General features: G+C 38.5%; 1 protein-coding gene across 2 annotated transcripts in view; it reads right to left on the bottom strand.

The window, feature by feature from the left end:
* LOC138032475 (Golgi-specific brefeldin A-resistance guanine nucleotide exchange factor 1-like) overlaps positions 1-16,418 on the bottom strand; it is a 42,695-nt gene that overhangs the window by 17,004 nt on the left and 9,273 nt on the right. For both annotated transcript variants that reach the window (XM_068880177.1, XM_068880178.1), the window contains exons 6-17: positions 16,266-16,326; positions 15,771-15,825; positions 13,203-13,679; positions 12,253-12,469; positions 11,178-11,262; positions 9,405-9,540; positions 8,853-8,951; positions 6,788-6,880; positions 5,621-5,722; positions 4,036-4,210; positions 2,048-2,313; positions 1,110-1,312 (exon numbers count right to left, since the gene is read on the bottom strand). In XM_068880177.1, the coding sequence (XP_068736278.1) occupies positions 1,110-1,312; positions 2,048-2,313; positions 4,036-4,210; positions 5,621-5,722; positions 6,788-6,880; positions 8,853-8,951; positions 9,405-9,540; positions 11,178-11,262; positions 12,253-12,469; positions 13,203-13,679; positions 15,771-15,825; positions 16,266-16,326 (1,969 nt within the window). The remainder of the gene's footprint in view (positions 1-1,109; positions 1,313-2,047; positions 2,314-4,035; positions 4,211-5,620; positions 5,723-6,787; positions 6,881-8,852; positions 8,952-9,404; positions 9,541-11,177; positions 11,263-12,252; positions 12,470-13,202; positions 13,680-15,770; positions 15,826-16,265; positions 16,327-16,418) is intronic.

Raw genomic sequence — 16,418 nt, 5'->3', positions numbered from 1 at the left:
TTCTTTTTATTTTGAAAATTGCTCTTTTCAAAGAGATAAACGATGCTGAAATACCCATAACATTTTTAAAAAAGATGATTTGAAAAAATAAATGCTTAGCTATATTCTGTATTTGGAGGGTGAAACGTGCCATATAACAAAAAATTAATTTAATTTAAAGACTGCTGGAAGTGAATTTGTTTACGCATGCGCAGTAGATCTGAGAACGAGCGCGAGGACAAACCTTCGATGGAAACAACAGTAAGTGCAGTGATTTTTGCTTGTGAGTGGGTTTTCTTGTCAGCTCATGATAATTATGATGACGTCAGTCACCAGAAGTACACTGTAACATTTCACTTCCTTAGCAACGTGCAAAAAGTCTGTCTGTGGGCCCTTGAGCCTGAGCATTTTTGAGAAGCGGACGGCAACCGGAAGTGAGCTGTTTCCCATTTTAACGTGTCTTCACACAATCACATTTACACTGCTAAGTGTCTTGTCTCCATTAAAGATGATTGGTATAAAAATCTGGGGGACACCACTGCCCTGGCAAGTGAAATGTTCTCTTCTGGTTGCTGTCCGTGTCTCAAAAATGTGCGTGCTAAAGCTGCCTAATTAATTAGATGCATGCCCAATTTTGACATCCAACACAAAGTGCCCCTGATAGCCTAAGCCTTGCTACCAATTTCCAACAATAAGGTGAGGGTAAAAGTTGCTGTTAGTTTTAGCTCCCAACCTCAGTGGGTTCCTAGCTCAGTTGGTTAGAGCGTCGCACCTGTATCACAAGGTCACAGGTTCAAACCCTGTTGAAGTCCTGAATTTTTCAGGCTTCTCTAAGCAATTGCTAAAATTGCGACCATAACAGCGAGGATCATAGCTTTACTTGAGTAAATGGAACTGTTTATCCTTACAAGAGGAGCAGCATTTGGAGAAACTCTTTGTGACGTTAACTGTCTGTATTCCAAGACACAAGTGATTTTGAAGTTGGGGAGAAGAGCAAAAGGACACTTTGTGACACTTATTGAAATCAACGTGCACCTAATTACTTCAACATTTGGATATATCCCGTATATCTTTGCAAGCCGGAAGTGCCAGGTGTAATGCCATTTCAAGTCAGGAAAATGCGATTATACCTAACAAATGCCTCCAGAATATGACTATTTTTCTTGTCACCAATGAAGTCTCCGATAGCCTTCTTGTCTAAACGCGGATTTTCCCGCAAAAATTTAGCCACTTCCTCGGGATTAATGGGAGAGGCGAGCAAACGATGTTCTTGCAGGAACTCAATTCCCTTCTTGGCTTTGTTGTTGAATTGTTCAGTGCCAGCTTGAAGAATCTAGCGAAATACAAAAGACACGATGTTACATGAAAACAATGCGGCTTAATCTGCTTTGGGACAAAAACACTACAACATCATCTATTGGCAGCAGGATCATCATTATCATCATCATCATTGTCATAATTGACATCATCATCATCCTCAATGTCATCATCACCATCATAAACAACAACAACAACAACATCATTATCATCATCAATTTTACCTTAATTGTCATCATCATGGCCATCGTAAACAACGTCATTATCATAATGATCACCATAATTTTTATCATAAGCGTAATCATCATAACAACAAGATTAAATTTTCTCTTGACAACAACAATTATTCCAGCCACAATGTCAAGAACAAAATGTCACTTAATACGGATTATGTGCCTCAATGAGCCAGATATTAACTTTGTGGTTTCCCTTAAAGCTGATGACACACGGTGAAAATTGGTGCAGCATTCCATGGCCATGACTCATCTGCTTCTTGCGACTGGAAAACGATTGCTTTATGGTGTTCACCTACGTCAATCTTTTGAACGGAACAGAGATCATTGTTTCTATTTTCATTCAACTTCAGTCCACAACATTTAACTTTTTAATTGCCTCCTTCAACATTAAACATAACACGATGAGATTGTTGAACAAGAACTGCAACATTTGTTGATCGATTGATGTTGCACTGTGTGCGACAGGCCTAAGCCCCCAAGTCCAATGTAAAACCAAGTTCAATCAATTCTTGTACCTTTTTCCTCCGTCGCAGTTCAGCTAGGGTATCTGTCGTCGGCATTTTATAAGAGAATAGTAATCCCTGGTTGGAGCCAAGTTTGTCATCTGAATCATGCACAGGATCATTGGTTCCACTCTTTGAAGCGCCTTCCTGGATGCCAGGCTCCTCTGATACTACCCCAATGGTCATTTTCTTGGCCATAGCAAAGCCAGATGAGGGAGGGGTTGGTGAAGATAAAAGTGGTGAATCGCAGTTTTCGTCAGTGCCTGAATCATCATCACCTGAAACCATTAGATACAAAAGTTTGTACATGATGTTTCTGTGCATTTTGGAGTCTACACCATGGAGATATTTTCAAGAAAAGTTCAGATACTCTTGACACAAAAATGTGGGCTGTGTATTTTTTCGTTTCAAACAATTTCTTAAGAAAACTTCATTAAGGTGACAAACACACCAGGTGATCTGGTGACGTAATTTGAAGGACTGGGAAGAAAAATTTTAACGCCGTATCCCACAACCGCGCGCGGCCTTGGATGTTGTTTCCAAACTCCCTGCAGTACCTTCCATCGCCAAAACTCAATAGATTATTCCGTGTCTACCACATTTCCTGTTACTGAATGAACATTCAAGTACATCCGACGAGATCTAACCTCGCCTCTGCCTTGTTGAATTAAAAAATAAGGCAGCGCGCGGTTGTGGGATACGGCGTTAAAATTCTTCTCCACAGTCCTCCAAGTTACGTCACCAGATCACCTGGCAGTTTTCAGCTACCTGTGCCTAATTCACCATTATTTTTTTACCTACTTAAGCTTGGGTGCCTGTTTTTCGCAAGAGTCTAGGTTAACCACAGAAGGGTTTATTGTTGCATTTTGGCTCAGGTTTGTGCTGTTGCTATGCAACAGGGCTGGTTAAAAAAGAGGCTTAATAAATGGTTTTTGTTTATTTAAAAAAAATCCAGTCGTTAGACGTTTTTCTTAATTTGCCCACAAAGAATTCACATAAAATCCCTTCTGTCAACACTGTACTAATAAAATTTTGACAGAGACCATTTTGGTAATTCGCCATGTATTGTTTTCACTCCATGTTCTGTATTATTTACACTTCCCTCTGTTAAAATTCAGATTTGTTGTGATAGATCATTCACGTTGTTTCTGAGCTATTTTTTTGCCAAATTTCTTGAAATTCTAGCAACTAAGTTGTTTGAAAGCGGCATGTTTCTCAGGGCAAAAGCACTCAAGTCTCAATTTTTCGAGCCACTGCGCATGTGCCCGGATTTAGCTGGGTTCCTGGGATACAAACAACTTGCAATCAGTGAATATGCGGTTTTCTCCCCTTTTATTGTTACCTTCCGTTAAACTTTTGTCGCAATCGGCACTGTTTTGTTTTTTAAAAGCCGCGCAGACTTTTAAACAACTCCGCTGACCACGCGGAAACTGTGTTCGGCCACCTTAAATAAAATATCTAGGTGGTTTTATGTACAAGGAAATATGACAATCTTAAAATTGGGTACAGGGATGTCTCGGATATCACAGTATTAGGGCGCAAAACCCAAAACCACAAAACAGGTTTGGAATTGAGAACGGGTTTTAAAAACAGGTTTGGAATTGATGAACGAGCGTAACCTCCCTTGGAAGTCAACTTTGATAACTTAAGGTGCGTTCGATTGACCGTATTCCGGAATAGGAATACATGGAATATAGGTTAGAAATCCTTGGTTTTTACGGGGATTCACATTAAAATTGTCAAACATCTGCTAAAATGCTATTTTAAACATTTATATTATCCTTGCTGCTTCGAAATGTGACAATCATACCATTTTAATCATCACTCCACGCATTCTTATTCCGGTATATGGTCAATAGAACGCGCCCTTAGTTACGCGACCAGAATTGAAGTGAATATCTCTCATCGTGCAGATAAATTTGAAGCTGCCGCGATTATCTACAATTTTTGCTTCACTGTCACAACATTCATGTTTTTAATACGCTACATCCAACGGTAACCTGTTTTTTCTTTCTTTTTCTTTCGGGCTCCATCAGAGGCATTCTCATCAATGGCCTTCTCTACAGTGTTTAACAGCTGTGAATGACAATGTCCTTCTATACTCTGTACCACAGCAAGTAGTGCATCCAGAGCAAGAATGTGCACACTGTAAAGACTTCCAGCTGGAAAAGCATTCTAACAAAAGAAAAATTTAAATAAACGTGAAAGATTACACAGCAATATACGGCAACAATAAACAAAAAAATATGTGATTACGTAGCGGCTAAAATGGATAACAGATAATAACACATTACATCGAACAAATCATCTTATACAGCTCATGCAGCTATGGACGTCACTTTTCCCACATTTTGATTTAGTTTTTAACAGACCTTGTCAGATTGAAAGCAGTATTTCTCATTCAACGATGAAATGATATATGAAATGGATCATATATACGAACTGCGGATATCAAATCAAGTGAAGCTATGATCCTCGGGATACGGGTGTGACGCTCTAACCAACTGAGCTATGAAGCCACAGACGTTAGTCCTGAAATTTTCAGGCTTCTTTACGCAATTGCAAAAATTGCATTAATAACTGCGAGGATCATAGCTTCACTTGAGTATTTCTCATTACCCCTTTATGCTGAATAAAAAAAGGAGAACCTCTTTTTTATTTGGCAAAAATTCTCCTTTTTTACTTGAGATTCTCCAATAATATACACATATCTGCCAGAAGTAACCACAAATAAACAGAACCTGATTAGAGCAAGAAAAACTCAAACACACGAAAAAGCTCATTACAGCAATATAACGTTGACATACCAGTATGTATATGTAATATTAACACCCTATACTGTCAAAATTAATTTGAAACTAATGCACAAGAAAATTTCGAGTACTGCCCTTATCCAAAAGTCTGCCGTTACCAAAAAAAAGTTTTTTGCTGCCATAAAATGCTGATTGCCCAATGCTCAGCTCCATTGTATTCCTTGGTATTTGATTGGTTACCAGAAAGTATCCAGCGTTTGTAGCTTTTGAGACAGCTTAAAAAAGCTGGGACTGGAAGTAGTGATCTAGTCCAATTTTACTCTAACATTATGCATGTCAGGTTTTTCACCATAGCCGACCTGGTCATTTATCGCATAATATCGAGTGCATTCACAGGAGCACTATGCAGATAATCTTTCCTGACTGCAAATATCGGGATGTGCTAGCAAGAGCCAGTACTCCCACGCTTTATGATAGGAGGAGTAAGTTGTGTAAAAAACTGTTTAACAACATTTCAAATAATGTAAATCACAAACTCGCTGCGCTTTTGCCACCTAAAGCAGTTCAACATACAGATCTAAGATCAAACCGGAAGTTTAGTAAGCCACTATGCAGAACAGCTTTATTTGAAGCCATTGTAAATACATTAGAGGAATTTTCGTTTGTTTTTATTTTAGTGCTTTCTTAATTTACTGTACATATTACTGTATTTTAAATTTAGAATACCTAAATACCGAGTCAGAGACTTGAGTTACCGGTAGGTTCGGGTGCCATGTCCATGGGTTGAATTCGAGTCCTAACAGAGAGCAGTTACACTGTACTCCTTTCCTACCTTTGAGAGTAGTTTACAGAGTTCTTCAAAAACATTGGTGCTGTAAATGTCACAGTCATAGTTGAGATAAAGCTCCATCACTAGATTTGGAACACGGAACAACTGAAAACAAATAGACAAACAGGAAATTGAGGAATTCAGAAATGCAGCATTCATCTCATTCATTTTGGGAAGTGTGTAACTTCGATCTTACAATAGGTGCACTCTTGAAAAATTGAACTGTTCTTGAAAGATTTCTTAACCAACTAGACATCTTGAATGGTAAAAAACAATACGAGTATGGGGTGAGCGTTGGCCGAGGGCCCTCGCCTTGCACTAATGAGTACCAGGGTTAATTTTCGGATTCATTGTTGCATGAGGTTTACCCTTGTTGGTTCTCTACTCTGCTTCGAGAGGTTTGTTTTGTCACTCCAGTTTTCCTCTCTCAGAAACAACTTCTAAATTCCAATTTTTACCGGGTTCAGTGTATGAATGGGAGGCGCGGTGGCCTCATGGTTAGTGCGCTCGACTCCGGATCGAGTAGTCCGGGTTCGGGGCCTGGCCAGGGGACATTGTGTTGTGTTCTTGGGCAAAACACATTACTCTCACGGTGCCTCTCTCCACCCAGGTGTATAAATGGGTACCCGCGAATTTAATGCTGGGGGTAACCCTGCGATGGACCAACATCCCATCCGGGGGGGGAGTAGAAATACTCCTAGTCGCTTCATGCTGTGGAAACCGGGATAAGCTCCGGCCTGATGGTCCACTTGGCTCGTACGAAGACTTTACCGGGTTCAGTGTATGAATAGCAGTGAATGTACTATACATGTAACTTATTACATGCACGCATAATTGAGAGAGGGAAAGAAGAACAAAAGTCCAGTGGGACAACAAGACAATGCTCAATCAAACCAGAAATCAAATCTGGTCTCCTCACATCTTATGTCTCAGTAGTGTCATTGATTTCTCTATACCCTGCGTAGCTGGCGATTTTGTCAGAGGGAACGAACAATCGGTGAAGGTTTCTCCCTTCTCCCCGCCCCAATCTCCTCGTGTCTTCGCCGCCAGTTTGTTTGGCTTCGCCAATTGTTCATTCACTCAAACAAAACTGCCAGCTAGGCAACTAATTAAATCTACTGCTTGAAACCAGTGCTGTCACTAAGGGATGGCCCATTTAACATCCGTTACCTGGTTTATAGCATCCAGGATCAGTTCTCTTTTCTCGTAATGAACACTTGGAAGGTCCAACGCTAAAATGTCCATCAATTTTTTGAAGAACATCTGAAAAACAGAAGATGTTAACGTTTCATAGCTTAGACCTGGTTACTTTAATTTACTCTTTGATTATAAACATGGATTCGGAACAAACAGGTTCAGTTGCTAGTCAAAGCGGCAAAAGCTAATAAAAGTTTGACGGAATAATTGTTGATTGCTTGTTGTAACGTCAACCTGCTATTCTGTTGTTGCCGTTGTCTGCTCATATGGTCATAGTACTCGTTTGTGTAAATGTAGGTATGTGTATAAATCTTTTAAAACTAAAAAAAAAATTTAAAAAAGCAGGTCGTAGGCCATTTCTGAGTTCATGTCTGCCTCCTCTTCACAGTGAGTCTAATTGCGTAGTGTTTCTTACCAAAATAGCTTTTCATTCATATTTGAAGTACCACAAAAAACTTCGCTTTCGCTTTGAAGAGAAGGCAAACATGAACTCGGAAATGGCCTATTCTCAAATGCAAAGGTTTTTCCATTTGAGTGTACCTTTCTCAACCACTTAGAAACAAAGTTAACTACCAGAGCACAACTTGAAGTGCTCCATACTCCCATCAAATTCATCTGAGCATAAGCCCTTGTAATGGAAACAGGCCCACACAAGGACAGAGAAAACTCTGAAGAGGGAGGTGGGAATTGAACCCACGACCTGTGGATAAGAATACTGTTGCAGGCCATGGGAATTTAAGATGTCAATTCACAGCAGTGGTTTTTTTTTCAGACGTAGGCCCTGTAGCACTGTCCATGTGTTGTCCCGTTCCCATCAACTGGGCTACGGCTCAGATATATTACATGGGAATATTCAGCACTTCAACACACATTACGGTAGTTAACTCTGTTGAAATGTAAGTACTGCACAGCTAACATTTAAAAAAAACATATCCCTTCTTTCACTGAAAAGAAAAGCCGAATTCAAGTATTTTTCAGCCTCATTTTCAAACGAGTCCGAGTGCAAACTCTTTCTTATGAAAAATATTGAGTGTAAAATACATTATGTAAAACCAACGTCCACAATTTTTTTAAATTTTTTAAATTTTTATTAGTCTAGATCATTTACAAGAAACAAAACGCAAATTACAAATACACACAACAGAACGCTACTAGACGTACGGGAGCTTTTGCACATTGCGGCATCAATTCAATTTACAGTAGAGGGAAAGGAAAAACAAAGAAAAAACCCATAGTCACCTACACAAACAAAACTCGAGTGAGAAGGCCAAGTTTTCTTAAACGTATCCAATTGTTTATTTTTTGTAGCTATATTACGAAGAATGGCAATTTTATTACACAGGAGCAAGAGAAAGCACTCAAAGTCAAGAATTCCATTGTTTACGTTTGTTACAAATTTCGGACTTTGCAATAATTAAGGCCCTTTATTTCTGATTCCTTTATAAATTTGATTGCTTGTGTTGGTTGTTTTTGACTAAAGTACTTTATGAAAATTACTTGACTTTCCCCTGTTGCCAAGCCAAGCAACTTGTTTCCCATCCTTCCCACAGGTTTATTACACCTTAAACATCTTAGTTGCATTTGAGCATTTAAAAGCTACACTTAAAGGGGCTACATGTAGGTCACGCTATTTTAGGTAAATTTGTTTAACTTTCTTAATTATGAGCTATAAACGAAAAATTGGCAGAGCAAGAGTCTTTCATTCGCAAAATCACGGCCACATAACAACTGAGAATGATTTTCCAGCTTTGTAAATGACATTTTGATATAGACTGATATAAAATTGAAAAAAGGTGGGCCGACGTTTTTCAAATTTACCCAAATTCAATCCATTTCAATCCTCTCCAGTTTTGTCCATCCACGTCCGTTCTTGGCTTCCCTGTGTTTTGTTAGAGTTCTTCTATAGTTCAAATAGTTATTTTGATATTTTAGTTACTTCTATGACCATTCGATCAATGCTGAAATTGCCTAAAATTGCGTGACCTAGCCCCTTTAAGAATGGAAGTTAAATTAATTAAAGGAATTTATTTTTTCAAACCTCCATTTGAAATTTTAGGTGCGTTCGGAGGCCCTCAAAGAGTAAGAAACAAACTCGAAGTGCCATGGTGAACAAACCAAGAAAATCGCACTGAATCAGCTGAAAAGCCAATAAAACCAGAAAAGTATTAAATTAGTTCAAAGATCAGGACACAAGTTGCCTTATTAAAGATGGATAATATTAATGGTGTCTCCTAGCGGCAACTACTATCTAATAGCTAGATTTCTTGCAATGAAGATGAGGAAACTGTTTGGCCGGAACATGTATCAAGGTCAAAGCAAGCAGAAGGAGATTTCAGTTTCTTTATTGTACTTTTCCGTACAAAGCCTTTATGCATGGTTTGACAGGGAGACGACATCCTAGGAGCAATGTTGTGTGGTTCACTATACTTACTTTTCTACAGGTTTCCTTTACTACCGCAAGTTTCCTTTACAAGTTTCAAATCAAGATATGTATCTTTTTATCGATGGCGATTCGGGTTTACTTTAATAGAGCCATCACAAATGCATTTCCGAATGTATTTCTTTAAAATACTTCACCGCCTATACTCACCCAAAATAGGTTCTTGCACATGTCATCTTTAACGTAATTCATTAAAGACGGAAAAGTCCCAATGTGGTGTGCACCAGACTCTAAAGCAACAGTTAACAAAGACAACCCCATGTGGATCATGGCTTCTGAATTGTGCCTGAGAAAAGGAAGCAAAGGAAAGGAACAAAATCCATTCTGGTTTTATTAGTGACGGAGGTGGAATCGAAGACAGAGTCAAAGAAGCTCCTAAAGTAAAAACTGCACAACAAAGATGTGAGAGACGAGTCAATGGAATAAGAGTAGCAAAGACCTCTGGTTTCTGCTTTTGTCTGAGAACTGAATGTGTGAAACTGAAGATTTGCAAGCAGGGTCACTTGTGTGGCAATCACAGCACACATTACAGGGAGGCAGTGTGGCCCCATGTTTAGAGGCCTTGAGATCCTGGGATCCCAGCTTCAAGACACGTTCTGACCACTGGTTCGAGAATTTGCTGCTGGTAGTCCTGGTTCAACTTCTCAGCTGCACTTGTAAATAGTGAAAACTAACCATTAATAGGCAATTTTCAAGATGGCGTCATTTGACTACAACTACCACAATTCAGTTTTTTTTTCTTTTCATATTTAAATTTTGTATTCCCAGTGGGGTAAAAACAACAAAGCTCTAATTAACATGAGAAAAGCGAAACTTGAAGGATTCTGGTACTTGTAGTCAAATGGCATCATCATGCAAATGTCCTATTAAGGTTATGATTTCCACAATTCTAAATCACTATTGAAATAATAATAATAATAATATCGCTTTGATGATCCATACGATGTTTTTGAAATTCATATTTAATCAATACATGTTTCGGATGAAACATCATCCATCGTCAGTTGACAAATGAGAAATAAACTAAAGTTGAGCAATAAATAGTGTAACAAAGTGAGATATAACATGAATAATTAAGGATGAAGGCGAGAACAGAATAAAATAAAAACACCCAACCACGAAACAAAACAGAAAAAACCAAACTGTTTAGGCTAAGAAAAGAAACTAATTAGTATGAAAGGGATAAATTAAGATGTTTGACTTGGGAATTTAGAGATGGCTGCTCCCAAAGGATATGCATGGCTTCTTTGATTTTCAATTGGAAACGTGTGGAAGCAGAGTCGAGGATTTTAAAACAGTCTTCTGAACACCGGGAGCGACAATTTTCAGAACCTCTCAAGTGCTTAAATATGTGGGAATGTTTGTCGGAGGCGAGATGTTCACGGATGCGAGTGGCGAAATGTCTATTGGTTTCACCAATATAACAGGCATTACAGCCTGCACATGAAAACTTGTAAATGATTCGCGATCGTAAACCCGCAGGGATAGGATCCTTCGCCCCAAACCAACTCCTAATTTTAAACGGGGTGAACACCAACTTAATTTCCAGGTCGCTGCAAAATTTGTTGACTAATTTCTTAATTCTGCGTTTTGTTATGATGGAAAAGGGACCGATGTACGGTAATTTTGTTTCGTGGTTGGGTGTTTTTATTTTATTCTGTTCTCGCCTTCATCCTTAATTATTCATGTTATATCTCACTTTGTTACACTATTTATTGCTCAACTTTAGTTTATTTCTCATTTGTCAACTGACGATGGATGATGTTTCATCCGAAACATGTATTGATTAAATATGAATTTCAAAAACATCGTATGGATCATCAAAGCGATATCTTACTTCGTGCTGCTAAGAAGTTTTAATAATAATAATAATAATAATAATAATAATAATAATAATAGTTGTAGTTATGCTTCCCAACTCACCTGTCATGAGGATTGATAAGAGAAATGAGAAATCTGAACAACTCCCTGGTGCATGGTAAGCCATAAGGAACTAATGGACCTGAACCTGTCATTTTGTCAAGACATTGACAAAATTAATTAGTTTTGCACTTTCCTGAATATTACTTTTTACCAAAATGACTATATGAATGGAGTGTGACGAGTAACCTTGGACAGAAAGCGAGGCTGGGGTTGATGTTGCTTAAAGGGGCAGTGTCACGCTATTTTAGTCCAAATTCAAAACACTAAAAGACGTCCTTGCATCCATGAAAACCAAAAAATAATGCTGTAGTTTTGTTGCTAACGACCATTGAAGTGCAATGAAGCTTTTTTTTCGTTGTCTGCAGCCAAGCTGATCAATGTTAATTTTTCCTTAAGCAACTGCCGCTCTACAGACACCTGAAAAATTCAGGTGGCTCCAACAGGTTTTGAACCCATGACCTCTGCGATGCCGGTGCAATGCCGGTGCAATGCTCCATCAGATAAGCTATGAAGCCATTCAGTTGTTAGCTGGTTAATTTGAGGTGCTCATTTGTTCCCATGAAGGACTTTTCTTCAAAAATAATTATAGTTTTTACTCCTTTTAAACAAAAAAAGTGTCTTAACAGGGCAATAATTATTAATTTACATAAAAAAAGCCTGAACGTCTGTTATTGATTTATTGTAAAATATTGCCACTGAGTATAAAGCTCAAGTCAGTTTATCTATTCATGCTTTTCACAATAAGTACACTAATAACAGACAGAGGAAATAACAAATCACCTACTTTTTTCTAATTTCCCTGGCTTGGATCCTCAAGGTATGTGCCTACCCTGATTTAAACAGTGACTAAGGGCCTGTTTCTTAAAAGTCCCAAAACTTTCTGGACCGTTTTAGGGTGTCGCAATTCCCTCTGTATCTTAGGAAGGGATAGGGTTTCAGTCATCAAACTTCACAATCACTTTTCTAGTTTATTCTTGAAAACATACCAAAAGACCAAATTTTTAACACACGAGAAATTCAAGGGACTTTTGATGCCAGGCCCTGGGTATGTAGTTTATCTATCAAGCTTTAGTACCTTCTTTAACAGGTTCCTGAGGAGTGAATCTCACACCACGAGGGTTGACATAGTCATCTTGCTGTAAGCCTGACTCTGTGTGAATTCCTTCCGTTATTTCTGACAAGTCCTCAGATCCCACTGTCTCTAACGACGCTGTACTGCCCATGATTTCTTTACTGTCCTCATTACAGTCCTCTTCTGTCATAAGAATGCTCACCACACTTTCCTGCTCATCCTACAAGTAATCACAGTTTATGATAAATGTGAGCATGGTCACCCATTCTCAACTTCTCAACTTAAATTTACCATTATTTTTAAAAATACAACCACACTTTCGAACGAACATGTTTCGATGTTTCAAGCACCACCATCAGCCAGAGTGAGTATAACTTACATATATACATGTACATGTATATAATTATAACTATCAATAAATAATAATTTGTAACTCAAGTTATCACTTAGTACAGTTTGAGTTTAAGAATAATGCACAGTGAAGGAAAAGCAGTTTACAAATTAAGCAGAACTATAGTCAATTCTGTTTCTTCACAAGCACATTGACAAAAGAGACGGATTTCTTTTTGAAATTCTTTCTAATGGTAGAAGAATGTAATAAATATTTATGCAACATTAAGTGCTTACACTGACACATTCTTCACGTTTTTGTCAAGTGTACATGTGTACCTCTTACCTGTGGGGAAACTATTTTGTTGCCCTGACTCCCAGTAACACTTAAGACTTGCAAAGGTTGTTACATGTAGCACTAATTCCATGTGTATTAATGTCTTGTGATTAAGTGTACGAATAACTGACTTATTGAAAGCTAACTAGCACGTGCACCTGAAATGGCTAAATCATGTGATTTAAAGTTGACCAATCTTGGCTGATCACTTTGCAACAAACAAAACAAAACCAAGAATTCAAATGTTGCCTTGCCAAACAGTCCTTGTATGCAGTTCACAACTTACTTGCATTGCAACTTTGTCACATCTTGATTCTGGTTCCTCTTCAGATAAAACAACTCCCTCCATGCTCAAATTATCAGATTCACCCTCCCGGGAGTCTTCCGTCATCAGTCGAGATGCCACTGATGGTTCACCCTTGGGTATGGGCTCTGTGGTGTCAGGGCACTCTTCAACAGGCTTCTCTGAGTCCCCACAAGGGATAGAGCCTTTGGGTGACATCTCAAGTTTTTCTTCAGCCTCTTCACTGACAGATCCTTCACTTTTTTTGTTGTTAATATCCATGTCTTGGTCAGCTTCCTCCTTGTCTGTCCTACCGATGGCAGATTGTTCTGGCTCTGTACTTGCTGGTTCTAATGAGGCTGTCACTGCTGCTGGTGAGCTTGCTGCTGCAGGTGGAACTTCTTGTTGTGCTCGCCGTGCTTTAGGTGACATATGCTTTTTCCTTTTTCCAGTAGAAATGGCTCCAGCTCTTTTGAACACCTTAAAAATGATAGATTAGTAATGATGGGGGCATATATGAAAAATATCAAACAAAAATGATCAGTCAAATGCATTAAAAATGTTATCAATTCTAACACACTGTATTGGTGTGCATGGTTGGCTTAGTTGGTTGAGCCTCGGGCTACTGTGCGGGAGATCGTTATTGTAAAAATGTATATGCCCAGTGAGTTAATAGCATCTGAGAAGTTAGTACCAGCGTGGGAAACTGTAGCAAAGATGTCTTGCATGGAGAGCCCACCCAAGTGAAGAGGCAAAGCATGTTTGCGTGCATCAACTGTAATGTCACGAGCATCAATGTATTACTGTGATCTAAGTTTTCCAGTGGGTCCAACAAGGACCAACATTGCCAGCCTGTTCAAAGGGGTTAAACGGTGGTATGGAGGTGATGTCGGCCATCCTCAATTAAAGGGCAAAAACATAACAACTTTGACACTGGCATGGTATTAGCCCAATCATCACCAAATATAGTATCTAAATCTCGAGGATACTAACACAACATAACTAACATTCCATCATGGCCACAAGCACATTCCTTCTCCTAGGCTCTCGCAATATAAATAATTATAGGTTTGCATTAGGCATAATACAATAATCACAGGATCAAAATTCCCGCCGGACCAACAATCAGAGTATTTAAATAACTGAGGAAGTGCTGCCTTCATAACAACAGTTAGACTCTCCAGTCTTCTCGGATAAGGACAAAACACCAAAGCAGGGCTCGAAATTGCGACCAATACGGTCGCATTTGCGACTAAATTTTTCCCTTTGCGACTAAAATATCTGGAGAAGTCGCAAATTTGCGACTTGTTGTCACCTTCGTTCTTTTGAAACAAAAGGGTTAGCAGTTGCCACTTTGCTGCTACTTTTGCTAAAATAAACAAACAAATAAATGACAAAATTATTTTGTTTCTCGTTGTGAATTTTCTCTGAAGGTAGCGTAATTGTTTGGTAATTTAGCTGCGATGTTACGTGCACAGCTCCATTCCTTCGATCATTCGCCATTTTCAGCAGTTTCTTTACACACAAGTACTGCGGGCTCATATTTTTCTGCTAAACCGCTGACAACACAATGCAGCGCGGCGATTTTGCGACTAAAATTTGCGAAATTGCGACTAAATTTTGGTATCTTATCGCAAAATGCAACTGGATTTTTTCGTTAATTTCGAGCCCTGCAAAGGTCCTGTCTCTTAAATGTTCATCACCCTGTGGGACGTAAAAGAACCCACACAATTTGCGAAGAGTACCAGATAAATTAGTAGACTAAGTATGTCCATAAATGCCCCCAATTAGATGACCACATAATTGTCTCAATGAGTGTCACGAAGAGTCTGTCCCCTTGCTCTCCTAGCTCTCCAACTTCAAAATCACTTGTGTCTTGGAATACAGACAGTTTGTCACAAAGAGTTTCCCCAAATGCTGCTTCTCAAGTAGGGATAAACAGTTCCATTTACCTTAAGCTAAAAAATAATGCTAACCTTTACCCTCACCTTATTGTTGGACAGCAAATGCTTCGGTAGGTAGCAAATGCTTAGACTTAATTAGGGACAATTTGCTTTGAGTATCAAAATTGGGCATACATAGAGGATATTACATGGCCGCGCGGAGATACGAAACTTCTCTTCGAGTGTCGAAGAATATGTCATGAGTGAGTGCAGCGAACAAGTGAAATATTTTTCAACACTCTAAGAGAAATTTCGTATCTCCAAGCGGCCATGTAATATTCTGTTTATTATATAAACACCAATGAAATACTATATCATTCCACAAAATGCACCGAAAGGTGCGATCTTTATATGTAACCATAGCAACAGTGATCTTTTCACGTGTGAAGATATCATGTTTTCGCGCGAAAGCTCACTTGGTATTTCATTGGTGTTTATATAATAAATACATCTAATTACTGTAGGTGCATTTCTACACATTAGTGAAAAGTGTTGTGGTCTGTCTTCTGTGGTATAGATAGAGGAACATAAGTTAGAAAGCTGTGAAAGGTTAATTGCAGCTCCCTCTCTATAATTTATAATACATGTAAATACAGTTGTAGCAGATTTTATCATTACATGCAGATACCTTCCTAATATTAGGTACTGCTCCTGATTTGAGTTCTTCTTTAAATTGTGGAAGTCTGAAACAAAAACAAAATTGAAATGTCATAAAATTCTTTACTTCCCTGTTTGGGTTGGCAAAATAATACAGTGTCTGGTTAGAGTGTCATTCTACCAGGCTAAAGATGTCCTAAGGGTGGAAAGCGCAGCTTTTAGTTTGATAGCATTTATCCACGCTGGATTGTGATTTAACAAGTGGATAAACTACTGACTGAGGTTTCACTTGAATTCATCAAGTGAATTTTTGAATTTTAAATTTAATTAAATAGAAATTAAATTAAATATTTAAATACAGTAACTTTTTTTTTTTTACTGCTTATAAATAAATTCTCCTCTACTGTATCATTAGAGCTACTTCCCATAATGTCTTGGTCCAAGTAAAAATGTATCAAATGTATTCCCTTAAGCCATAAGTCAGTTCCCCAGTAACCCTTAAATGTTTTCAACATCATCATCTCACCTTGAAAATAGAAGTTGTACCATGTCCATTAACGTTTGCTCAGCAGAACGACGTAACAACTCTGGAGTGAAACCAAAGGAACATTAGTGGCCCCAGTTGTTCAAACGATGGATAGCACTATCCGCCGGATAAATCACTATTTACTGGATAACT

Source organism: Montipora capricornis, chromosome 14, assembly GCF_036669925.1.
Source record: "Montipora capricornis isolate CH-2021 chromosome 14, ASM3666992v2, whole genome shotgun sequence".
Lineage (NCBI taxonomy): Eukaryota > Metazoa > Cnidaria > Anthozoa > Scleractinia > Acroporidae > Montipora > Montipora capricornis.
The sequence above is the reverse complement of the archived record's forward strand: the minus strand, read 5'-3'. Positions and strand labels throughout refer to the sequence as shown.